The sequence below is a fragment of the Bacillus rossius genome, chromosome 17 (assembly GCF_032445375.1).
Source record: "Bacillus rossius redtenbacheri isolate Brsri chromosome 17, Brsri_v3, whole genome shotgun sequence".
Taxonomy (NCBI): domain Eukaryota; kingdom Metazoa; phylum Arthropoda; class Insecta; order Phasmatodea; family Bacillidae; genus Bacillus; species Bacillus rossius.
This window is the reverse complement of record NC_086344.1, coordinates 26543572-26570534: the sequence shown is the minus strand read 5'-3', so window position 1 is coordinate 26570534 and position 26963 is coordinate 26543572. Positions and strand designations below refer to the sequence as shown.

General features: G+C 40.8%; 2 protein-coding genes across 4 annotated transcripts in view; one reads left to right on the top strand and one right to left on the bottom strand.

The window, feature by feature from the left end:
- LOC134540794 (WD repeat-containing protein 55 homolog) overlaps positions 1–26963 on the top strand; it is an 89273-nt gene that overhangs the window by 17943 nt on the left and 44367 nt on the right. The window contains exons 1-3 of one of the 3 annotated variants that reach the window (XM_063383716.1): positions 21043–21166; positions 23556–23874; positions 26141–26323. In XM_063383716.1, the coding sequence (XP_063239786.1) occupies positions 23564–23874; positions 26141–26323 (494 nt within the window). In that variant the 5' untranslated portion in view covers positions 21043–21166; positions 23556–23563. Of the gene's footprint in view, positions 1–21042; positions 21167–23536; positions 23875–26140; positions 26324–26963 lie in introns of those variants that run through there. The other 2 variants (XM_063383717.1, XM_063383718.1) reach the window with 2 other exon arrangements.
- LOC134540563 (uncharacterized) lies at positions 26–13081 on the bottom strand. Its single transcript, XM_063383380.1, has 4 exons — positions 12993–13081; positions 5271–5382; positions 2783–3046; positions 26–853 (listed from the first exon to the last, which is right to left on the bottom strand). The coding sequence occupies exons 2-4, from the start codon at positions 5379–5381 to the stop codon at positions 488–490; spliced, it is 741 nt and encodes a 246-aa protein (XP_063239450.1). The 5' UTR covers position 5382; positions 12993–13081; the 3' UTR covers positions 26–487.

Genomic DNA, 26963 nt, shown 5'->3' with positions numbered 1-26963 from the left:
ATACATATTTATATAATGTGACATATTTTGGTTTACATGAAGTACTTTAATGTTTGTTTCAAAATTCTAATTTATAATAGTAATTATTTGAGCAGAACATATTAGAATTTTCCATTTATAAAATTGTATACATAAAGATAAACAATTATACATTGCTTCAAAAACGCACCAGTGTACATGTTTCAGACAGCTAAATTGGCAAATAACTCATCAATGATGGATAGAAGGTTTTCACTGTGTAAAATGCACATGTTTGTGTTCATTCCTTTCTATGGCTTGCACTTTGCCGGAAATATGTCATCATACCCTGACACCAGAGCATTATCAATAAGCTTGCAATTTGTAGCCCTGGGATAAAGAACGCTCTTCAGTGATGTCAGCAGTGAAAAGGTAATGTAGCCTCAGAAATGTTGAGTGCTTTCTGCACATATGCACAGTTGAAAATCGGTCTGCTACTTTTATGGTACCATGCCGCTCGCAGCGTACGTCACTCTATCCTCTTCGCCATGAGCTTCGCGCTTCTGGTCGCAATGTCGGGAAAGACTACCTGCCCGTCGACCTTGTAGTCCTGGTAGGCGACCTCGGACAGCACCTCGAAGCCTAGCCTCGTGGCGAGCACCTGCGACTCGATGGCGGTGAAGGCGGTCACCGTCAGCTTCAGCCCCACTGCCCGCCCGACGTCGAACCGCGCCCTCAGCAGCTCCTGGCCGAGCCCCTGGCCTTTGAACTCCTCTGCCACGGACAGCCCGAAGGCTGACATGTACTCCTGCACGCCGTACTTCTGGAACGGGTCGGCCATGGAGTCGAGGCGGTCCAGGAGCCCGACGATCTTCCTGGTTGGCCCGCCGGAGAACTAGAATGACATGGAGTGAGCTTTGTTGAGAAATATCACAGTTCCTTCAACCTGATTTGAATTATTATATACTATGTTAAAAATATTACAGTTGACAGCACTGTTTTATATATTTTTTAAATTTCAAATGAATAATAACAATCTCAACCAAAGTATGAATTTTATTAGTAGTGGTCGTCATTTCACTATTTGGAACTGCGTAGCGCGAGAGCTCTGAGTGTCTCCTGAACCATTGGGGCCCAGTTTGCAATGATGACAATGTAGTTTGCAGCATACCCTTGTAAAGTTATTGCGTAAGTTATATGGTTGTTTACTTCCACCCTCTCAGTGACCTCACAAACTATAGGGGTAACTGTTGTGTATGTTTTGCCAATTTAAAATGTTGTGGTTATATAATCATATAGTCCTTACTGATTGTCCAACTTAAAATACTGTAAGTCTTTTATAGTTACTGTCGTTACCTCCACGAACTTATTTAAAGTTCCTAAAGCTAAATTACTATTTACATGGCACCAGCTAGAGAATAATATACAAGTGACTGTGCTCCAGCACACAGCAGGGGCACGAGACTACTCAGGTTCAGGGGTTCGATACCCTAAACGCCAAGTTACGGATGTTCTGGAGGTATGATCCACGACGGGTTAACTACGACTGTTCTGACCTCCGTAACGCCACACTGGCAAATAACACAAGCGGAGACTCTTACCTCACTATAAAAACTGCAAAGACCACTTGTAAAAGCACCGCGCAACTACCCGTTCTCAACAATGCTACTTCAGTTCAAATGTCCGCATCTGACAACTGGTTAGATATACTGCAGAGCTGAAGGAAGGGCCCAATCTCGCAGTCTCGCCACTCCAGTGGCGAGCTCCATCCACACAGCACCAAGGTCAGCTGCCAACTGTCACGCCATTACTCCTCTGCTCCCCTCAGCCGTGCCGCCGCCGATCGCACTAGAATGCTGCCGACACCTACCTCGGTCAGCGCCCTCTCTCTCTCTATCTCTGTACAATAATACGGTGCTTCATAATACAAATACTTTTATAAACATACATACACCCTAATAAACTTACAAATATGCAGATACACTCTTAAATTCTATAGTCCATGTCTCTTTCTCCTATTACAGACATAAACATTGGGTGGCGATGCTACATGGAGTTCTCAAATGTCAGTAAGGCAATGACATTACACATAATTACTATATTAGATTTTTAAAAAACTGTGCACTTTACTCTACATGTATTTCATTAATTTTTATAAAGGCATACACTAACATATATAAATTTAGGCTTCTTTGTATTGACTCGGGTGTACGCCAATCAAGGAAGAGCTTTCGTGAATATCTTAATATATAAAAATCCAGTGTCCTGGTGTTTGTTTCCAGTGAACTCTTCGCCAAGTCAACCGATTTCGATGAAAATTGGCATTTATGTGTAATTTTTTTCCACATTGACAGATAGGATAGTTTTTATTTCGATTAATGGTCTTAATAATTTATAATTAATAATAAACTGATTATCAATGTTGATTGGTGTTTAAGCCCGGTAAACAGTGTGTTCTTCGTCTACATGGCAACGTTGCGTGCTCGAGAGTCGGGGAAACCATCGGTGCTATTCGTTGTTTCTTCGGTACATTTCAAAGCATTGTATTAGTTTTTTGTCAAAATTAATTAATTTTCATTTTATTTTATTTATTATAACTGTAAATAAGAGATTTGGTCTCATTTTTCCCCCCATTAATACAACTGTGCGAAGCCGGGTCGGGCAGCTAGTTAATAATTTATAAGATTGCAACGTCCAGGTTAATGCCTCTGGGGGTTCAATTTCTTTAATGATCAGAGTATGCTCTGATACTGGACATTGGCTGCACAAACAACGAAAAACTTGGTCCGTGTCCTCGTCGGCGCTACCTGTTGCTTGGCGCTACCTGTTGCTTGGCGCTCTTGTCGGCGCGCGTGGCCACTCCCAGCATGTTGGCGCCCACGATCCTCGGCCCCGCGGCGCCGTTCCCTTCGTCCAGCAGCGCGACCACAGAGATCCTGCTGCGCAGCATGTCTCGCCACACGGCGCGGAACTCGGCCCGCGACTCCGGGTCCCCTGGAACCCCGCTGCTGCGGCACGTGGGCTCCCGGACCAGCAGCTCCGACTCCATGAAGTCCAGCAGCTCCTCCTCGCGGCCCTCGGGCACGTCCTGGACCAACGGGGTGACATCAAACACTTGTTTCGGATTCGTTCAACCACTTAATCCTCCGTAAAAATTGCAGGTTTACAATTACAAAACGTCGGTGCAATGCACCTCACGTGTTAAAAGAGTGAAAATTTACACTACAATAATAATTAGGGGTAAATATGTAGTGGACGGATTGTCGTCAAAAAAAATTTAAAACTCTGAAATAACTTTCATTATATATGCTCTTTTACGTCCTCTTTTCAAAACAGTCTGCGGAGATAAGAAATTCCAATTACTTTTGGAGATATAGCCATTCTTATTTTGCAATACAAGACCTATGTAATCATTCGACCGGCGCAATTTTATATTTTGCCGTGTGTGCGTGAATGCCTAAATAACAGAAATTTTCCATAAGCAATATGAAAATTAAAAAATTTGATATCTCCTAAAGTAATTGGAATTTCTTATCTCCGCAGGCTGTTTTGAAAAGAGGACGTAATAGAGCATATAATTAAAGTTATTTCAGATTTTTAAAAAATGTTTTGACGATAATCCGTACACTACATATTTACCTAATTAGGTTGCAAGGGCGACGCCAGGGGGAGTAGGGGGGCAGTTGCCCCCCCCCCTTTAGAGCCCTAGAGATTAAAAAAAAATGTATTCAAATGCGAAAAAATACATACTTTTCCCACAAATTGCACCCCCCCCCCCCCCCTCCTAGGCCATCGGCTGGCGACGCCCTTGTTAGGTTGTAAATTAAAATCGAATGTTTAATTATTCACTTGATCGATAAAACTACTTAACAATAAAGTACACAAAGGTAGGTAAGTGGGTTTCACAATAAACTGTGCTAAATTATGGCAAAGAAGAACCTGTAAAGAGTTTTATAGTTGTCTTTCTGACTCTCTATAAAAATAATAATATAGAGGTATGCTAATTAAAAATAGTAAAAATCTAAAAAATCAGAATATTATGCAATACGATAGGGATACCAAAGAAAAAACCAGACTGAGAGCATATCTACGAATGGCAGCGTGCTCTCAGGATGTTTTTTTGTATCCCCAACGTATTGCATACTATTCTGATTTTTAGATTTTTACTATTTATAATCAGCAAACCTCTGTAATAATATATATTTTTTAGTAAAATAGTATTTCAATCTCAATTGGTAATGTTCGCACTTGTTCATAGGTATCTTTAGAAAGTTTCTCACTCAGTACAGTTCTTAATGCAACCATTAAAAAAAAGAAGAAAAAATGAAACATGTATAACAATTTGCACTTTGTTGTGAATCAACAATAAAATTGTTTTAACAATTTATTATAATATAAGACTACACTGTTATTTATTTTGCAAGCACAAAAAAAAAACATGGTCTGTACAAGATTAGGTATAGTAGCGATAATTTTCACTACTTCTGTGGTGTTAACGAAACTCTTTGCAACAGTGAAAGTTCGGGTATTTTGCACATCGGGACGACAAAATACTGATACCTAGTTGGCGGGCCAGAAAAATGTACAAGCACGGGAAGCCTAAGATGTCCATCATGTTCTGTCCCTGCCCGAACACGCCCGAATATTCACCTTCGGCCAACCTCGGGTTTATTTATATATATTTATATTTCTCTGTTTATTTTAATGTAGCTATACTAACCTAACTAACCGTCCATAGTGTTTTAAAGTGTTTTGATGTAGCTAACCTAACCGACCACTTTTAATATTTGAATTCATTTTTCCTGCGCGATTAATTTTTTTTCTTTTTTTTTCTAACCTAACTAAAACTAAGTGTATTTTGGAGGGGTCCGGGTTAGGGAGGGACCTAGGTGCGTCTCAGGCCGAAGCCTATACGCCTAGTCATGCTGGGATTAGCCATGCAGGGAGAGGGTCGCATGCTTCATGTGCTAGGAGGGGATTGGCCAGCCATGGCAGCGATTGGCGCCATGACTAACTCCCCTCACTCTTAAATCTAGAGTATAACTTGAGATAGGTTGGGCCCAGGTAAAACCTGCATAGACACAGGGAAAACCCTGGGCACATTCATGCGGGATGCAAATTGGCATGCATTACGTGTAGGAATTTACAGGAGACAGAGGATGGTCTGGATGAAGTGTTGGACAGAGTAGATTTTCCTGCGCAAAAATATAACAAATCCCGAAGTTGGCCGAAGGTGAATTGTTCGGGTGTAATCGGGAATGGCAGAACTTTATGTACATCTTAGGTAGTGGTGATATGTCGATCAATCTTGCCTGTATCACGAAGGACGGGACCTTGCCACCCACGGGTCGCCTGCCCTCCAGCCGCCGCCACACGCTCGGGTAGGGCGCCGACACCGGCCGTCTCCAGTCGCGGCCCAACATCCTCCAGGAACAGACATGTACATGTGAGATAGGGTTACCAACTATTTCACCCTGACAATAAGGGACACTGAACCCCACCTAATAGAGCGGGGGGTCCGGGGGCCCTCCCCCGGAAAAATTTGAATTTTAAGATGCAAATTGGTGCTATTTTAGCACTTTTTGTATCTGAAAATAAATTATGCACCTGGTTGAAATATTAATTTCTTTTTGTATTGGCCTAATAATTTTTTGAGTGATGAATTTAATACATAAAGACAACTTTATCCGTTTTCAACTCAACACAATAACAACATAAACATAACAAACTAAGCGCGGACGAGTGATGCCACCTGTCGGCGTCAACATGAACTATTTGGTGGCCAGTGAACTGCGTAGTAAACGGAGTCTCGCAGTGTCGCAATACATATAACAGGTGGTGCGACGCAGGCGGGAAAATACTTTTTCAATTTTATGCAGGTGTGTGAATTGAACTTTAAACAAGATACGGGAAATATCACGTCCCGTTCTGCCTACGTACGGGATAATTCTTTTAGTCACAGAATACGGGAAATCCCGTACAATACGGGACGGTTGGCAACCCTAATGTGAGACTTCATTCATCTAGAACAACTGGTCTAGACCCTTTATGTGTCATTGGATAGACGTAAAAAAAAGTGTTATCAAGAAACAATAGGTTTCTGAAATGTACTTACCCATTAAATATAATATTAGTAATAATCAGTTCAAGATTCGTATTAAAGATGCCATATCGTGGTAAACATCCATACCAGCTTCCATGGAAACTCGGTCAGCAGTTCTACTAGAAGATTTTATGGTTAGCCTGTACGAAGCATTACATTATGACATACTGGTTTAAACGATTAGAAATTTTAACTGTAATTTTAAATTGTGCATGATAAAATATCTTATCATTAAAAGTATTGATCACGTGAATTCATATTTTAGCTCCTTTCAACTGGATTTCATGTCGGGGACTGTGACAACAGTTCTGACAAGTTATATGGTTTTTACGTAAGTATTACACCTAGTTGTGCAATCAAGGAACTTTATTTATTTACTGCTGAAACAGATGAATGTAATGACATGTCAGAAATATTGTGTCCAGTGTTTCGTGCGATAAATCCAGTTATATTAGGTACCTTTTGGCTGATTTATGCATATCCTGCATAACATTTTTTTGTAATATAGAGATGTTTTTTTTTTTAATCCAGTTCATTTTATTGAGTGTGATATTAAAACACATTTGTCTTCAAGAGAGATTCATGAATACAAACAAATAAAACTATAAATCCTAATACACGCTATAGTAATTCTTAAATATTGTTGTAAACGCGAGAGACCAAACCACAATGCCAGGTTCGGAGCTGGCTGGCGGCCCCGCACGGCCAATGACGTCACGCGCCGTCCAGTGACGTAAGGCATGTCACGCGTGCCTGGCAGGATTACAAGGGTCGTCGCTACCCCCTCCCCCCTTCGCTGCCACCACATCGTCCTTCCTCTGAACTGTTATCTATCGCTGAGCGGCCTTGGGAATTCCGCTAGCCGCCGTGTGGAGTAGCGTGAATGGGCACCGCCTTTCTTGACTTTTCGAGCGTCGGGCTTTGGTCAAAACGTTCGCATCACTTTCAATCTCTCTCTTTCAAGTCCTGGCTCAAATAAAATCAAATGTTTTTTTTTAAATCCTGTTTGAGAAAGCGAGGAACAAATTTAGCGCCAGCATGTCTCATTTGCAAATCCTGAGTCAAAATACGCTGGCACGAACTTAAACTCACTTCTGTCTCTTCTGAAATTTCGTCATTAGTGAAACGAGGATCCTCTTTGATTTTTGGAATTTTTTTTAAATTACCTTTCAGACGTCCGAGGTTTTTATTTATTTACGAAAAGAACCTGAGAAGATGTTGAGATCGGAATTTTAGAACTTTTTTTTAAATTACGTATTCTATCCGCATATTTTCGGGGAGCCGAAGTTATATTTACAGATTTTTTTTTAAATTTTTGTGTTGGTAACTTCTTGTATATATTATTTAGGGAATAGAACTTTTATTATTGCCAATACTATCTCGTAGTCGCTCTATGGATTATGTGCGAAAAGACTTCGTGCCGATTCAGACCCTTGTGCTTGGAGGCAACACCTCCCCAGATACTCAGGCGAGTAGTAAACTGACAATTCCGGAATACATCCTTTGACATCCAAGAACCATAGCCGACGTGGCGCGTAGGTGCTTAACGGAGTACGGGGGAGTTCTGGGTTTCGAGTCTCGGTTAAGGAATGAGCGTAGATTTGTATCCAGAGCTGCGATAATGCAAGGACAAGGAAGGAAGGAAAATAAGGGACTACAGTTGAGTTTCAATATTTTTTTACGTGACAACGTCTAATAAATCGATGAACGCCGGCTGCACGCACGAAAACGTGTCCCGTTACGCAAATTGTTCCGTTACGATGTGTCCCGTTACGCTCATTGTTCCGTTACGCTGTGTCCCGTTACGCTGTCGGCGAGTGCAGTAATAATAGGTTATGTTACAATTGACTAAAAAATTATGGTGATTCATATAATTGATGATAGATATTTGATCACAATTTATTTATATGAAAACTTGTTCATAATTATATTTAAACTTTACAGCTAAACGTCAGTTTTTTAAAATTAATTACAAGTCATCTACGCGTGAACTGTTTCGTCGACTGTTTATAAAGTGAAGTGAAAAGTTAATGTGGTTTTCATTGCTTATTGCAACTACAATTTCGGCAATAAATGTTAATTAATCTTGCATTTTAAAAATCTGATTACTAGTATAATTTCAAGTATTTATTCTTTTATTATTAAAATTAAAATGATTCAATTTTATTCATAAAAGTATGCAATCATTTCATCAATGACGTTGTCACGTTAAACTATCGTCCGTAAACTGACTTTACATACAACCAATTTTTTAATGTGTAATGTTAAAGTTCTCGGTGCACAGCATTTTGTTGGAATTATTTCGTAGATCCGACGGAAGTAAACGAACGGAAACATGTAACAGACGGTGCTGTCATCTATGGCAGTTGGCGCGAAACCAAAGCTCACTAAGCCAAAACGAAACTTAAAATCATTAACTGTGTAATGAATTTTTCACAAAATGGGTAGTATTTTAATAAAATTCCTCGTTAAAAATCAGGTCGAAAGCTGCGGGGTTTAGTATTTCTCCATTCTTTTTCGCATTTATCAGAACCGTTTCATTGTGTACATTAAATTTCAGCTTACTAGTGGAATGATTCGATAGTCGACGTGACATCGTACGGCCGAAGGCCACCCCAAAGCCCGACCTGCACCCGCCAGTACTCGGCTCCGCTAACGGAAAGCACCCCTAGCCATGGCCCACCTGAGTCAAGTGAGCGGACCGCAGCCCAAGGTAGAGAATAGCGAACCATTTTAATTACGCATGCAACGCACTCCCCGTGCCTACAAAATTCCCCACACAATAATTAATTAATCAGAAACAAACAATAGCCCCTAATTAATAGAGTGCGACGTAGGAGTGCCCGGGTCACTCACGTGTAGCTTCCTACTAAAACAGCTGTGAGTGCAACCCTTGCGGCCTTCAGCCTAAATTCAGTAGTGAAACGTGTGACGTAACGCAAACCGCCCCAAATTAGCATTATCATTCGCCACTGGAGTAGTTATCAAGAAACAGACAGTCTCCAGCTTGACTCTAATATTCAAACTTATTTTAAACAAACTTATTAAATGTCATTTCTAAAACATATATAGATATTAAATTAATCATTATGTTTTACTATGTGAATTTAGAGCCACTTAAATTTAGTTAATTATTTTCACGAATAACGGAATTTTAGAAACTGTGGCGTGACAGGGAGCTCACCCCTCCCCTCGCGCCAAGGCCAGACGCCAGTACAGCGCGACTCGCGGACCGGAACGGACGCACGTCCCACGGGGAGCCAGCATTTCTTTGTGTTCATCGAACGTCCATCTGGTAATTGTAGTCACAACCGAAACCCTTTTTTTTTTTAAATACTCCCCGTGTGCGCCCGGTCCATTCCCGGTGTAGGGCCTATCCCAGCCGCGTCAATTTAACACGCCCCACACAAAGCATTACGTGGGGCCGTGCATTATACGGTACGGGCCGTCTCCCGCCACCCCAGAACTTTAGTTAATCGCCCAGTGCACAGGCACAGGCTACATTCAAGCATTAAACGTGTTTTTTAATTTAGTAGCGAGCCGCGGTCCACACAGGTGGGCCCGCGCATCGCAATTTACCAATTACGGGATTAGCCGACGCTAATCGAACACTCTCCCTCAACTGCTACTGGCGTGAGGGCTTAATAAGTAAACACACGTAGAGGCACGCAGGTGTCCCTCTCAGATAACGTGTGGAGTGTAATCGTGTACGTAAGAGCACCACAGGGTGTCGTGTTGTCAAGTGTAATTGTAATAATAGTGTAACCAAAACTTCTACGTGTTCCGACGCCTCACTGGCAGTCATGTACCGCCGAGTAGACCTGGCGCCCAATGTAATGAACCAGTGTAAATCGTGAGCAATAAAACGTCCACCCCGCACCTCCCGTGCGCGACGTGCGACCCGTAGAACAACCAGAACAGTGTATGTAAATTAACCTAAACAACCCAACCTAATCAGGAAACAAATTCCATCACCGCCGACGGTTCTAGCGGACCACGCTGGGGCAACGAACCCACGACCACCACACGGTTAGACACCGAGCTAGCCTGGCGCCCTCCCGGAACAGAAATCTCTAAGAAAGCCAGCCACCCCGCTAGGACCTGCACCCGACCTCGAACACGAGACCGCGGCGGACGGCAGACGTAGATGCTATGGCAGCGAAATGTAGTGGCGCGTGAGGAAACTCTTGTGATTCGCGTCAAGAAATGTCGAAAAAAAAAAAAAAAAAAACAATTTGCATAATTGTTTTATGCTCGGCTTTATTTTTTAAGAATTCTGCGTTAATTTTCCTTTCCTAGTTTAGTGTTATAAGTGTTATTTGCAACACCAGAACACATGAATTTGCTCGTTACCAAAGTTAAATGTTACACATCTCTTAGGCAGTACTAAAAGACTTGCTCACAATTTTTTCTACTTTGGTTTACTCTAATAAGAAATAATTCGACGGACTATGTTTATAGTTACGGCCACAATGTTTACCTTTTTTTTTAATTTGTGATGTTTTGAAAGTAATATATTGTTTCGAACGCAGACAGGACCGCGACATTTTTATTTATGTTCCTTAAAACATATTTCATTCTTTTCGATGCATTCTTCAAACTAATGAGGGCCAGACACACATTAATAAATATTAAATTTCCCTAAGCGATTATTTAACGATGTTTTATTTTGTAGAGTAAGCAATAATTGCAATATGTGGAATGTCATAAAGAAATGAAAAATTTTTATTTTAATTTTAATATTTTCAAAAATATAAAGACATATTCATGAATTTATCTTGATAGTAGGACGAAATTACAAGTAAATTGCGAATAAAATAATTTGGAACCTTTCAAGTTATGAAATAGGTACATGTAGATTACGATTACAGTTTGGACATTGTAACATTTGGTCTTGATATTTTTTTTTATCTCTGCTTTAAAAAAAAAAAAATCTACGTGAAGTAATACCTACAGGAATGGACCCGACAAAATGTTTTGCCCTTGGTCATGTAAAAGGGAGGGGGTTCATATGTGATAACCCCCCCCCCCCCCCCCCCCAAAAAAAAATGTGAATAACATATACGAGATCTCGGTAAAGGTAGTATGTTATTTTGTGATTAAAGGTGAGCTGTTGGAACACGCTGAAACACAAACTTCAAAGACAATGATGCATGTTAAGGTTGATAATATAACTGTTAAAACCCCTTGCTGTTGAGATGATGTTTTTAAGCAACTTTTTTTCTTAAAATAGCTCCAAAATGGCACACAAAGTGAAGTACTTAAATTATAAAATTACTTAATGAAATAACCTAAATAAATAAAAAGTGTGCTGGATTCCATGAGCTACAGAAATAAAACTTTTTGCTCTTTAAATTATAAGGTATAGGAAACATAATTATCATGTATGTGAGCACTAAATTATGCAATTGCGCAAGTATGCAAGTCTGAAAGTGTGCAAGAGTAAAGTATAAAAATTGTGCTGGGAACAAGTGTGTAAATATGCATGTTTTCAAGTATGTAAGTGTGCCAAAATGAAAGTGTGGAAGAAACAAGTATGCGATGTGTACATTTATGCAAGTGTTCAAGTATGCGAGCATGAAAGTATGCCGCATCACTTCTATCTCTCCTCCTCTACCGGTTCCCCCACCGCGTACACAACTATTCCCCTCATGCGATCGGAATTTTCGTAACTCTCGAAAATTGTAGCTCCATTCAGCCCAGAAGTTTCACTTTAAAAAAAATTTATGGTGACTTACCTTGAAGTAAGTGAAATGTAAATAGATTAGTGTACTCGCATAGTTCACTTCCAGTTCGGATTGTGCTTATGATGTTACCGCAGGACAAGTATGTATAAGTAGAGTCTTGCTTAACCGAGAAATGTGGACCACGGAATCCTCGGATAAGCAAAATCTTGAATAACTCAAGAATTTGAAAATCGACATGGGTTTCAATTGGTCCAGTGGTATCATTTTTCGAGGTAATATTTTCCAAACTTTTCTTCGGAGTGAATTATTTCACGTCACATTGATTCACTTAGCAAATAAAATGCAACATTGGGGTTAGTTTTATTAAAGCGTTAGACAATGGTTAGTTCATATTCTAGGTCCTGTTTGAATGTTCCGACAATTCCTTGCCGGGAAAGGTACTTTAAAGCGGCAAAGCGGAAAGTGCATTGCATCTACAGAACAAGGAGGGAGATAAAGAATTGCGACAGTGGAAACTGAAACGATGTTTCGCGCGACATGTGACGCTATCTGTTGGGTGGGCCCGTAACTACTAGCAAAAACACTCTAGATAGAGGTTCTAGCAAAGTTTTATGTTAGTTTTTTTTTAATGGGGGACCCCCCAGGGGGTCCACCCCGCCAAAAATGCCTCTTTATTTGAAAAAGAGAGTGTACAAAATATTTACATGGAGGGAAAAATCTGAATACAATACAAAGAAAAACAAAAGATATTTACAATCAATTACATGGCACTGGACCCCTTCCAACAAAAGAGTCCTTGGGGGCTGGTGGTGATGTGTGGTGTCTAGTTGATTGTTGGTGGTGCTGAAGATGATGAAATGCAGGCGAGGCCAGGCCCCTTTGGCTCGGGTCTGGCCTGAAGATTGGCTGTTAGTAAAGTTAATTTATCTGATTGATGACTAATTACTTGGGAAAAGTGATTTCAACTGTGCGAAGAACACTTAGTACTGTTTTGTAATGGAAAGGTATAAATGAGTAGGAGATGCAAACATTTCTGGTTTGCCACACCACAAAAATATGTAGCTACCAAAATAGAGTGAATAAATCTTTACTAGTTTGTTTGCCTGATAATTGCTTATGCATTACATCTCACAATCAATGTAGCTATGTTAGCAATACGTATATATTATGAAAGCCACCACCTAGCGGACGGGCCCAAAACTGCTTCAGAAACCTGGGTTTCAATTTCTCCCCCATGCCGGTACCTGGGTCAGATTCTTGGGTTGTCTGCAGAAGCGAGCGTCTACTTGCGTCTTAGCTGTGACGAGAACTCGACTGTGTATGGGTTGCGCGGCGTGATGAAGGTGAACGACGGTGAGGGGGGAATTGAGTCGTTGTTCAAGGTCGCTCGCTGTGGCACAGCCGCGGGCGCTGGTAGTAAGTAGCCTTGGCAAACAACTGCTTGCTTCCCGCTGCGATACTGCACGTAACATGCCGTGCGCCGACCGTGATTCTGTCTCGCCTTCTCTCGTGGCGCTAACAGGGTGCCTACGAACATCGTGGTGAACCAAGGTCTGGACTCTTTCAGGATAGTTTTTTATAAAATTTTCCTACAATTTTATTCTACCACAGTTTGAATTTTCCCTTATGATAAGTAAGTTCAAAACCTGAGAAAATGTAACACGAAATAAATGTACTATTCGTAGGATAGTACCGATTTTGTAGTTATGGTACTAAGTTAAAAATGTTTTCAGTGATAGTTTCGCCATTATTTAAGAACGTGACAATACACTGAAGTCATGATTTAAAAGAAGGAAAAAAAAATGTGAGCTTCAGTACTCTGTAGTGATGTATAACATCTAACTTCGGTAAAGAGCAAATGTATGTGTTCACAAATGCACCAATAATACGAAACTCGGACACAAAATGATTATATATTTCTTTAAAAACATGACGAGCGTGATAAATACAAGCATATTTTGTTTTTAAATACAATTCTGGGCGCAAATCACATGTAGTTGTTTCCGTACACCCGCCGTTAAGTTTCACTGCTGGAGCAGCTACATCGACTATTTAATAATTTGATAAGCACGCCGAAGTGTTAAACCATATAATAAAAAAGATTGAGACAAATTAAAGAGACTTGAGTAAATACCAAACCAAGGCTTTGGACATGATTTTCTACAAAGAATTTATTTAAATACTTGTAACATTGTCAAAATTCTCTAAAAAGTTATGTTTCGCTTTTTACTCTTGGACCTGTGCGCAGACGCGAATCACATGTAGTTTCTGTACCCACCGCTAGATCTCGCTACCGGAGCAGCTAAGACAAATGAATCATTCTATTCGCAGACCGAAAATTATAATTATACAATGAAACTGCTTCATTAAAGCAAAAGAGACTTAAAAAAAACGGCTTTGGACCTGAATATCGACCAATACAAAAACAGTAAATTATTTTAAAATTTCTTACCCACCAAATATTTCAGTTGCGCTGAATATGGGTGATAATATGGTTCTGCACTGTACATTTGCTGTGGGGAAGAAAAAAACTATAAATAAGTAGAGATATACATATATAATACTGATCCATTGGAGACGAACCTCTTTTTCATTCTTGTGGTACACTTTATAACTGGAAGGGATAGGTTGGGGTTTCAACTACAACCTGCTTTGTTTGTCTTGTTTTCATTATCTTTATTCTTCATCCTACACAATTTATAGAGTCCTAGAAGACACAGTAATTATTACAATTTCCTAGGGATAAAATTAATATAAATAAATTAAAAATGGCATTTACTAGTGTTATAAACTGTTAAATTGTAAGTTAATAATTATTAATGTATGAGTTTTAATACAAACTGTGGTCATATAAATCGAAGTGTATGTAATATGTAATTATTTAGTATTTCACATTAACTTTTCACAAAGGCAACTCAAGAAGGGGTATGCTTAAAAATTATTTTTACTCTACAAAAACCATACTATGTTTTGCAAAAATCTTAGCATTAAACTGACACAAGAAACACTAGATCCCACGCGAAATGATACTATGACTATGTCTTCTCTTATCCAAAAAACAACAGTTGCAATGGAGTTGATAAATTAGTTAAGGGAACTACAAGCAGAGTAAATATGGTGAAAAAGAGGCACAATAGTTTTTTATATGTATGTGTGTGTGTATGTGTGTGTGTATATATATATATAGTTACGATTTACCGGGTTCGTAAAGGATAGCCCAATTAAAGATTTTATTACACACACTGTTTTATTTATTGCCACTATTTACATTACTAGCAAATAATCTAAAAATGTCAATTAATCAATTGTACTTAAAAATGTTGCTTCCCCAGCCACTCGTTTTCACACACCACACACCTCGCTGGGCCGCACCTCTGGCGCAACTCTTGCCGCAGCACCCCTCGTGGGTCTCCGCCGCGGGACTCCGTCGCCACACTCCGCCGCCACCGACGCACTTGCCTTCGCCGAGGATCCGCTCGACGCCTCGCTCGGGACTCCACCGCGCCCGCGACACTATCGCCCGAAACTGAACTCTCTGCCCTGGAACCTTCGTCTAGGGACTTCACCGCTCTATCGCCCGGAAAATCCGCCGCAGGAAAATCCCGACTCCAATCACTCACTCACTCCCTGCCCTGGAACCTTCTTCCAAGGACTTCGCCACTCTGCCGCACCCGCGGCACTATCGCCCTGGAAACTCCGCCGCGGGAGAACTCCCGACTGAACTCTCACTGCTCACTGACTCCAGGCCGGCGTCCCAGGCACGTATATTTAGGCCCAGACACCTTCCAGAACTCCCGAGTGCGCCTGGGGCCAGTCGCGTCGTTCCGCGCCGACCCGACGGCAGAAATCTCTCGAAACACGTGTTGGCGGCTGCCAGTTGCAAGGTGTCAGATGTCTAGCTATCAGCGCCGCGCGGGGAGTGGAGGGCTGGAGGGAGGGGAAGCGGCGACCCAGGTGCGCATGGCACATCTCATGTTGCGGCGGCAGCCTGTCAGCCAGCTAGCGCTGCACCTGCACGTGTCGTTCGTAACTATATATATATATATATATATATATATATGTGTGTGTGTGTGTGTGTGTGTGTGTGTGTGTATGTATGTATATATATGGATAGAGAAAGAGAGAGAGAGAGAGAGAGAGAGCGAGCGAGCATATGATCAAAAAATTTCACTAGAAGAAACTGGAAAACTATTTTTTTGTGAGATGTGTCCACCCATTCTAAATAACACACTTGTTCACTGTTGTATTCCTCTATTCTATTCGCAATAATTCTAGGAGTGTTATTTTACCAATGTTGATTTTAAAATATTCTATTGACCAATAATATCACTATTTATTATACAGCGAAATGTTATACTAGGTAAAACATATTTTATTATCTATACCTATTGTGGTCCAGTGGCCCATTAAATTTTTTGTAATTATTATTTTACCTAGTAACTTCAGTTGGTAAGATGTTACAATTCGGTTATAATTTCAGTTCTGTTTTACAGTATTAAATATGTACTTAATATTCATTCTTGTTTTTAGTAACTTGGGTAAATTACTTTAAACAATATGGTAAATTATTGTCTGTTTAAAAATCTGACTTACTTTTTCAAATTGCAACTTCTATTGGGAACTTGAAGGCGTCGCTAAGAAATGGAAGGTTGCTGTGACATATGAATGTATGGGTTTCTTATACATCGTAATTGCTTGATACCACAAATGGAGCAGTAAAATAGTACAAGCTTTTTTTTAAAAAAAACAAGTTGATAATAACCATCGTTGCTCCTTAGATCCACACAGGTCACTATGGCACATCTCCGTCTCGACAGATTGTGTTCGACATGGTGTGCAAACGGAACGCACCTTCAACACAGCTCAGTGCAACAAGTTCAACTCTACGAACGGTCACCAAGGCCAGTGTATTTTTTGTCAACCGAGTGGCAATCGATCAGGGCTTTTTCCTTTGTAATTAATTGTTATATTAATAAATACAAAAGTGTAAAAGTTTTTTTATCTCGAGAATGTGCATTATTTAATTATGCAATTAATTTATTACTCAGCAAAAGTACTTGGCTTAAATTACTCCGCTGCACTCGGCACTTTTTTTGGTGGGAAGACAGCCTCAGGTAGTATGTGGAGACCTCCAAGCCTCTCGCTGTTCGACTTTCATCTTCGCTGGGGCTAGACACTTTCTGCACCGCTTGGCCACTCAACCTTTGTTTGCCATTCTCTCAGCTACAAGGTAGGTATATTATTGAATCCATTCAAATTGTTTGAAAAATATATAACTTTTACCTAAAACTATGGTTTGAAACAATTTTTGAAAATACAAAACATTACTGCAAAGGGTGAAAAAACTAAATAATATTACTTTTTAATAGATATACTATAAATTACATTATGATTTAATGTAAAGTGCTGATGCCGACCACCAATGCTCCTCTATGTCGCATAGACTGCTATGCCTCATCAACGTCTCACGAAGGCGTGTGCATCGAATGCGCTCGTGCGTGCACCGGCGTGTAGAAAGTGCAACGGGGCGAACGCCAAGTAACAAGTGCTACGTCGGCGGAAGGATCCGGCCGGGTGTGGCATATCCCTCCGCCGAACTACAACAAATGTAATGTATGTATTTTTTTCCACAGGATATTATTAGAAATTATTTTCATTATTTAACACTTTATTTTCTCCAAAATTATGTTTCACTGTGCGACTTGTCCCGAACCTGGCCGGTTCAGTTTCCCGCTAAAATCACACGTTTCCACGGGAGGGCTGGCGGGGGAGGGGGGTCGCGCGCGGTGAGAGCGGCAGTATCCTTCCGGAGCTCATAGAGGCCGGCAGCCTCCGTGCAACACGGGACCAGCAATTCTTATTTTCACTGATATGTAGTTTCAATAGTTGTAATTTACCGCAAACCTTTTTCTTTCAGTTCTGTGGTCGGCCTCGACTTACCAAGTGGTATTTAACTTAATTATTCAGTGCTCCAAGACAAGTGTTCGTTGTGCTACGTAAGTACTGTGTGTGAACTAAGAGATGTTACTTTGGCGCTTCACGCGATAATCTAGCCAACCGGCTAACTAGTTTCAGTCCGCACGGGGCAGCCAGCAGGCAAAACGTACATTCAAACATACTAACAAGTCAATTTCTGGGACAGTCGTAATATTCAGGTAGCATCGCCGTAGTTACGGGCCTACGTGTTCTTAGCCCAGTGAATTACGTAATTTGTAGTTGTGCAGTGTAATTTTTAATCAGGATTATAGTATGTCATGTTAGGGTTTGTTTTGTAATCACTGCATCGTGTCCAAGTGTATGACCTTACCGGGGAATAAAATCGTGAGCCGCCACTGAGAAAGTGGTTGCGCGTGTGACAATTCAATTCGGGACAACCGTTACGGCCAGGACGGGCAGCACTATGTATAGGGCTGTGCCATAATAAATTAACCAGACATCAGTTGGTCTTTTCTTGTTATTTTCAGGCGTCCCGAGTAGCCTAAACAGCTCGGGGGGCCCTACTGTGTCTAACCACTACCTCTAGCCCCAAGGCCGAACCTACCCTGAGATTTCAAACAATACTAAAATCACGAAACTTTTAATAGAGGTAGCGGGGACGGCGTCAGTGCCTAATCTTCGTCGAAAACATTTGGCTGAAACAATTTTTGATGAAACGAACTATTACCGTAAAATCTGTTTAAAGTTTAAAAAATTACTTTTTTTAGTATGGTATCAAATTCGTCGGAATTAATATCTTAATATTACCTGAACCATTTATCCAAATAAATTTTGACGTCGACCCAAGTGTCGAACCAGCTCGCACAGCCCGTTATGCCACGCCAACGCCTTCTCCTGCCCTGTGTTGCGTGTGCGCCGATGTGCAGTGCGGCTAGGGCAGGGGGAGGTTTACGCGCCAGTGAAAATTAATGTAAATACTTAATAACCGGACGGGACGAATAGTTGTATATATTTTTTAACATTACTTATTGTAACTGGTGTATTTTATTATTTGAAGGGTCGTGTTTTCTTTATTGTAAATAGTTTATTATATTGTATGAAATGTTATGTAGAATAAGTTCTCACGTGTTCACCGGGAGCCAAGGCCGTGGCTTCCGCCTGTGACCAATCAGCGTGTTCTGCGGGCTCGCGGGGAGGGGAGGGACGTGAGCGCTCGGTCGCGCGAAGCGGGGAGGGAGCCAGTCGGCAGCTGGGCGCTGGAGACAGCGGACGTGTTTGCGGCATCGCTCCAGGACGGTGAGAACGGGCGCGGTGTCTCGCTGGAGTCAGGCCTTGCCGAGAGGAAGTAATTCCTACCTTTCAGTCGTGTTGTCATTTAGTCGCGGCGTGCAGTCAGTCACTTCTCTCGCGTGCGTGTTTTCTCTGGTGGTCTACGAGTCACGGAGTTCTGTTTGCGGACTGGATGTTCGCCATCGTTTCCACGGTAATTTACGGGCTCTCCCGGGCACCGTGTTGTCTGGTCAGTCGTTCAGCTTAGGGGCGAGTCATATAGAGTTCAAGTCTTAGCGACGCGGGTATTGCTCGTCATGAATGGGACGTCACATATTTTTTCCCATACAGTAACAGTGCGCAGAACCGGGCTTCGCCCTACAGGATCGGTCACAGGCGGGAACGCGGTAGCCCCTTGTAAAGGGTTTGATTTACCGTATATAAAGAACCTGGAAACGGTCTTTGAGTGTGTCAATTGCTATCCTGGTGACTGAGTCCCTTGGCCACGCGGCCCGAACCCCTCTCTACCGAACACTGAATAGCCGTCAAAATACTATCATTCAGGGGCTAGTCGGCCAGGCGACGACAATTTATATGCCCACATATTAGTGCAAGGGATAAAACATTGTGTTTGAAGATCAAAAATATTCGTACGAATACCTTACTAGACATATTATGAAATTCGTTAAAAAATTAAATGTTGGGTGTGTTAACTTAAATAATTGACGTCCCTCGGCTTCTGGTCCCTGATTCCCCGTTTACGTAATTGTCCTGTTGTGCCCGTACTGCTCTCGTCGGTGAGGTGTGGGTCCAGGCCAACGTGGCCGGGACCGGGAAATACGGGACCTGGAGGGAGAGTGAGGTGAGGAGGAAGAATGGTAGGCGGTTCCAAGGATAACTCGGTGTTAACAGTTCCACGAGATACTTTTATTGTAGTTTTGAGAGCCTGCCGCAGCCTGGCGGACCCGTCGCTGAACGGGCGCCCTTCCCGCGACGACCCGGACTCCCGGAAGACCGTCCCGTTCGTTAACACGTCCCGACACAAACTGGAAATTTTCCCACGTAATAATGTCCCCGATTAAAGTTGCTCCGCAAAGATGCGCCACACGTGCGCGGTCCGTTACGTAAAAAGTCTCGTAATGACGGCGAAGGTTCGGCGGTTCGTAACTACGCTTACGCGTCCTAGGACGTTCGACTGGTGACATAACTCGTAAGACTCATAAAATCAACAGAGTGAGCGACTCGACGGATGCAGCTCAGCTGCCGCGACAACCCGTGAAGTTACCCTGTCGTCGGACCACGAGCTCAGAAGACGCGCCTCGCGAGCAGCGCGGAGCGGCGTGCACCTCTGTCTCTGCTCGAGCCCTGAACACCACTGCCCTTCCCCGCCCGCCAGCGGGCCGCGGAGGAGGGGAGGAGAAATCGGCCGGCGTGGGAGAGGCCCCACTCCGCGACGCGCCAGGCTGCGATTACATGACTAACACTGCGAAACATTTGAGAAAAGTTACAAAATTATTTACACAACTTAGCGAGACATTAATCAAACAGCGAATTTACACATCAGTTAATTAGTTATGATTACAAAATATCCACAGTTATCGAGGCTCGTGACCATTTGAAAAAATATATAAAACACATAATTATTTATCACACAAAAGAAGCTCACTGGCATGCTAGGGCGCACGCGGGTGCGTCCCTGGCCGTCGCACTTCACCGATGGTGCACTGGGGGGACAGACTCCCTCAGGCCCACGTCGGTGGCCAGGTACGGCCTCTGCATCTGGGAGGGTACGACGACTGTCGTCATAATAATATATATTTTTTTTTTCGCTGCATGGAATATGAATTTTTTTTTTTAAATATTGACGAACATATAGTAGGGTAGGATGTTATGTCGGCTGCATTAAGTTCTTAAAATGTTTCTAGAGTTTATAGTTTCCACAATATTCGCAGAAGAAATAGGTACTTCAAAATCTACCTACGCATGTAGGCTGTGCCGACAGGGATTATAAACTGCCCCTGCCTAATTCCGTTATGGCCGTTAGTACACTCGTATCAATCCGACAATATGGAACTGTTGTCTTTGTATATCTAATCTATGATATGATAAAAAATGGTGATTTAAAAGACAAGTTTAGCGAAAGAAGGATGCTGAAAGGATTTGTTATTACTGAGAGTTTTAATGAAGTAGTGTTGTTGAAATTGTATATTGGGTAAGAATAGTTACTATTCAGTTAATTTTTGTATGGATTATGCAATGGTTATATTTTAATCTTATTTTGTTTTTTACGTTGTCAGGTACTTATTGTAAATTTAAAGCTGGACTCACAATCATCAATTTCATACGTCCGTTACCAGGCCGTCCGAAAATCACGTGACCTGCATCAATCAGATGGCCCGGAAATTTCCATGCGTCCGTTAAAAACTTACCAAGCTTCAACTTTCGATGGACGGACGCATGTATGAAATAACCTCCAAAATGTTATCAAGATACCTATTGCCAGCAACCTTTACTATCCAATAAGGTTTTTGAGCAATTTTTTATGTCTAGCTGCGTGCATTAAATGTTTTTAACCGAAAATTTTTAGAAAATATCAAAAAGAAAAAACCATTGAATTTAATGATTTATTAATTGCTTAACTGTCATGATCGTCAATTTAATATAGCTATACAGTATAAATATTTACCATAGTATTTAAGATTTATAGTCTGCATTAAAATGGAAAAGTATTTGATGGCCATGCGGATTATCGTTGATCGTTCGGACGGGTGAGGGACGAACGAGACGGATCATAGTGAGTCCAGTTTAAGGCATCACAGATAATGAGTTGACTTGACCTGACTTCAGTCCGTTAAGAAATTCCACGTGCTTGTTCTCTATGGGAGCAGCGCCACTGCAACCAGACAGGATTCTTAATGGGCTCTGGTCTCGGATGGAAACGAACCAGACTCAAGTCCTCCCCCACTCCTTTCACTCCGCGCTTTTTCCGGGTTGCTGGTTGGATACATGTGTGGCAACATGGAATGAACCTTAACAGAACAACTTCTGATTGAAGTTGTGCGTATTAATAATAGTATGATAAACATTTTTGTGAGTCATTAGGGGAGGTAGGGGAGAGGTTTAGATAGTGAAACTTCTTTGCTGAGGGCGCTACAATATTCGAGCTTTACGAAAATTTTGATTGCATGAGGGGAATAGTTTAGTAAGTGATGGGGGAATCGGTAGAAGAGGAGGGTGTGTCAGAGGCGACGCAACTCCTAACGCATGCACTAGTGGTCGAAAGGGGAAAAGCAAGGCCCGGGGAGGTTATGGGTATGTAGCGAAGCATGCTATGTATATGCTAGTTGTAACGGCCGGAAGGGTAGACGGCAGGGGAGAGGTAGAAATGATGCAGCAGTGATCCTATGGAATTCTGGCAACGCTGCTTGTGTTTGTCTACTCAGTTTTCGTAACTTGCTAACAATTGACGCTACCATATTGCTTTTATTTTTTTCCATTTGAGATCATACCCACTTCCTTACTAATCTTAATTATTACATATGGTTCAGTAAAAAAATTATGATAATTTATCTCTATCTATACCCAATAAACAAATAGGAAATAGAGCTTTTTTTTTTTTTTTTTGTGACTTCTGTGTATCAGAATATTCCTCATCTAGTTGATTTTTCACTGGCATGTCTGGCAACACTTTTGTTTTGTCTCTCTTTCTTGGTCTCCTAGTGGTGCTATGGTAATTGTCCTTAGCTTTAGCGTTAGGTTAGATGATTGCTGGTGTGTGGTGGAATTGCGAGCAAAACTATTCCATTGACTTTAGCAAAGTTACAGATTCCAAAGGTATGTCTTGAATGGTTTAGGTTATAAGAAGGACCTTTTTGATTTTGTGAACATTTAACATACTTTACCAAATGTTCTAAAAATGGGATGAAATTTTCCCTAGTCATCTATCCTCTGTAATTTGAATTGCCCAACTATTTGTGTACCTGGAGGAACGCCTTTGCATATGTAATCTTTTGGATTTATGTACTTGGGGTAAAATTTATAAATGGAGGAATGTGATTTCCAGCTGCACTTATGACGCAACACACTGTCACAAGCGTGCCTCTCCTGTGAAGTTGGTTTGGCCAACTTGCCGTACACTCTTCTGAGCTAACACTATTTTGGTTTGCGTGTTGTCGCACATGTCTTATCAATGTTCCAAATGTTATGGCGGTTCAAAGTGTGTGTATATGAGAGAGAGAGAGAGAGAGAGAGATTCTGTTTCATTTATTAGGTTTTTTTTATTTTACCTACACTTTGTGTTAAGCTTATTTTATCCGAATTATGTTTTTCTTATATATATATAAAAACTTCTAATCCACACAGTTTAAAGGCCTACAGGAGTTAAATAAAATAATACTAAGCAATTCTGCAAACAGCTTCTTCAAACAGGCTATCAAAACAAAATACAAAAATGGTATTTTTTTTTTTTTGGGAGAAATGATAACACTGTATCAAGTCTCCCTGATTCAGGATATCTAAAAAAAAAAAATTTCTAGTTTATCTTAATTTTTTTTTTTCCGAGGAATTATTTCTGTGCTTGCAGTTTGTCTGGTGGAATGCAGTTGCAGAAATGATAGACAAGGAACGGCACGATTCGTCCTCGCGTGACTCCGACTCTGAAGACGACGATGGGGTGTCCGTCAGCGAGTCGGACTCCGAGTCGGGTGGCGAGCAGGGGGCGCCCGCGGCACGGCGGGATGAGGAGGAGGAAGAAGAAGGAGATGAAGAAGAAGACGAGCTAGTGAAGGCCATCCGGAGGGAGAAGGAGAAGCCGCGAGAGCACCCTCCGGACATCCGGTGCGAGGAGTTCGTCGTAGATATCAGCTTCCACCCGGAACAGGACCTGATAGCCGCTGCGACCGTCATGGGAGATGTTCTGGTGTAAGACTCCGTCTTGCCGACTTCCAGTGGTCGCCAGATTTTTTTTTTTAAGTCGGGGCACATTTATAATACTGTAAATTATATACATATTTCTGAGAAATATGTTGTGATAATTAAGTCAAATATAACAGAAAAAATTAATGAATTAAAAAAAAAAATTAAATGAAACACCTCAAGTTTACTCATTCTCGTGTTTACGAGAAACATTATTGGTAGAGTCGTTCAAGTAACATAATGATGATGTGGGAACAAAAAAAAGAGCAGTATAACTGGATGCATATACATTTTTATTTGGTATACCCACAGGACCTACCTGGGAGTTATTCTAGGACACACCAGCACGCTTTGGTGTACTCTTTGAGATCCACTGCCCGAAACTATTATTTATTTCCCATGTGTGGGAATATTTTGATAAATTTTGAATGTTATAACTCAAAAAATTTAAATGCTAGAGGTGATTTGTTAGAATTTTATTAATTTTTTTATGAATTGGAAAATTGTTTAATTGCTTCCTGTGTGGTCACCCACTTCAGTACAGCTTTATAATCAACTCAGGGAATTGAGAAGGTTTCTTCGAAACCTAGAAAACATTGTAAAATTGACAAAATGTTAAATTACCAAACTGGATTCATAAATTTTTAATATTAGTGTGATTCTCTTTACTTTCTTTAAACCAGTCTGTACTTGAATCACAAATACATGTTTAGATACACATCTGTTACCATCATTACATAATTAAAAGTAAAAACAACTAATTAATCAGTTTTCATAAATTTAATGATTTAAAGCACAATCAAATGGCAATAGTTATTCACCTTAGCCATAATAATGTATTGCTTCAAAGTTTGATAAACATAGTAATTAGTTTTGTATTACGAACTGTGGGAAAAGATTTTATGGTCAATTTGACATGATATGTTTTGTCAAAATTTCAATACAAATTTTAATGCAATATGTTTGTGTAATTTTGTAAAATTGATTAATTAAACAAAAAAAAAAATGTTTGTTTGGACAGGAAAAACAGAAAATTTAGGGAAATTGGCTACATGTTATGAATTATAGACCCATATACTTTTCAATGAGTTCGCTAATGTCTTTGATAAAATCATATTCAAAGATCTGGATTTCAGTGAAAAAAAGATTATCAAACAACAGTCAACATGGCTTTAGGAGTGGCAAAACTATTACAACAAATTTACCGTATTCTCCCGAAAATAAGAAGAGGGTTTGTTCATTGAAAGAAAGGCCACCCAAAAAATTAGGGGTTGTCTTATAATCAAGAGCACAATATTTTTAAAAAAAGTAGAAAAATATTTAAAATATGGAATATCAAATTTTTCAAATATTTAAAAGAAGCATTGTTAATGACATTTAATATTAAGAATTTTTAATTCTCACAGAGATTTGGGCCAAAATATTTTTAAAAAAATGTTTTTTTTTTTTTGTGTGATTCAGTACAGTGACTTCTATTAAGCAAGGGGGAGAAAGTAAAAAAGTGAGTTCATGCTGAATCTCTCATACGTCAGCTGTGCAGAGATTCAGGAAGCCCTGTACTAAAGTGGCACAAGTGATGCAGTTTCCAGGCTGATCCTGTAGTTTTTCAAATAAGCTGTTACCAAAGGCAAGTTACAAGTTTGCGATTATAATGCGACCCCAACAGTTAGTTTCTTGTGGAAAACAGTGTAATTGAAATTCCCTCTTTCGAGAATCAATACCAACCTTTATTATGTACATATAAAAAAAAAGACAAATGATAAAAAATTAAATAACTGTAAAAAAAATCTTAATTCTACCCCTTAGTTCAATTATATATAGTTTACCCGCTCTAATAAATGTGTGTTGTCGAACAGTCATGTCCTTGTGTATGATTTGTGTTTGTTCTCGTGTGAATGTCTATGTTGTTTGTATAGTGCCTACTAGCTACATCTAGAGACTGGAAAAATTCGCGCTTTCAGTGACCTCTAGGATGGACTCCACAACCCTCTACACACTCAGGCAAATGCCACTTGCTCATTGGCTATCGACTCGTGACACTTGTCAACCGGGACGCTTGCGATTCGGTACTTTTTTTGGGTTGAAGGTTTCCCGTCGGCTCAAAGTCCTTCAGATGAACTGTAAGCGATCACGGAGGCAATATAAATGTACAGTTGCTTGGATTCTGGCATGTCGCGAAACGAATCCCGCGAATTTGTCCGGTCTCCAGCTGCGTCACGTAGACAAGTAAGAAAGAGTGTGTGTGGTTCAGCTCGAGTGTTCCCCCGCTCAGGTACAAGTACGCGGTGGACAGCACGGAGCTGACGGCCACGTGGGAGCTGCACACCAAGTCCTGCCGGGACATAGAGTTCAGCGCTGACGGCTCGCTGCTCTTCTCCTCGTCCAAGGACCGGAGCGTCATGGTGACAGACGCCAGCACGGGGAAGCTGGTACGCGCCTACGATGACGCCCACGAGTAGGTTCAGGCTCTCCTTGCAGCTCTTGGGGGGGGGGGGGGGGGGGGGCGATGGGTCGCGAGGTTGTGGCGTCGACGGAGCGAGGACCAGGGTGCCCGCAAGGAAAAAAAAAATTTCGTACCAACTTAGGCAAGAAAAAAGTACTAGATTTGGAAAAAAAAAAGTACTAAATTATAATTTATGATTTTTAACAATTTAGGAAGTTATTATGACACTGCAATGCTCGAACTTAAATATATCACACCAAACACACACACATACATTCCAAAGTTTTTTTTTAAAATAATTACGCTTAGTAATAAAACATATCGGAGTTACTGTAATAATATTATTATATTAAAGAAAAAAGTACTAGATCTGTACTTGACCACTAAAAAAAGTTATAAAAGTACTAGATCTATTACGAAAGTACTAACTGTGGACACCCTGGCGAGGACTACACTCTGTCTACCTGGGCAGACGTACGGGCTGTTCCGATACCTCGTCCCGCAATCAGCGTTCATGATTACCGGCCACACTTTAGGAATCAATGATTGACATGTCATTTTCATAAATAGGATTTAATGTAATTTTTTTTCTAAATCTAAATTGAAAGCAAGTTATTTAAAATTGTGCATCACTTATTTAATATCAGTAGTA

What these genes read in the sequence shown, in the direction of transcription:
- LOC134540563 (XM_063383380.1), bottom strand. Translation starts at nt 5,381, where the DNA reads ATGTTGGGCCGCGACTGGAGACGGCCGGTGTCGGCGCCCTACCCGAGC. An exon ending in TCCCGTCCTTCGTGATACAG is followed by an intron (nt 3,047 to 5,270) that starts GCAAGATTGATC and finishes CCGTTGGTCCAG; the next exon opens with GACGTGCCCGAGGGCCGCGA. An exon ending in ACAAGAGCGCCAAGCAACAG is followed by an intron (nt 854 to 2,782) that starts GTAGCGCCAAGC and finishes ATGTCATTCTAG; the next exon opens with TTCTCCGGCGGGCCAACCAG.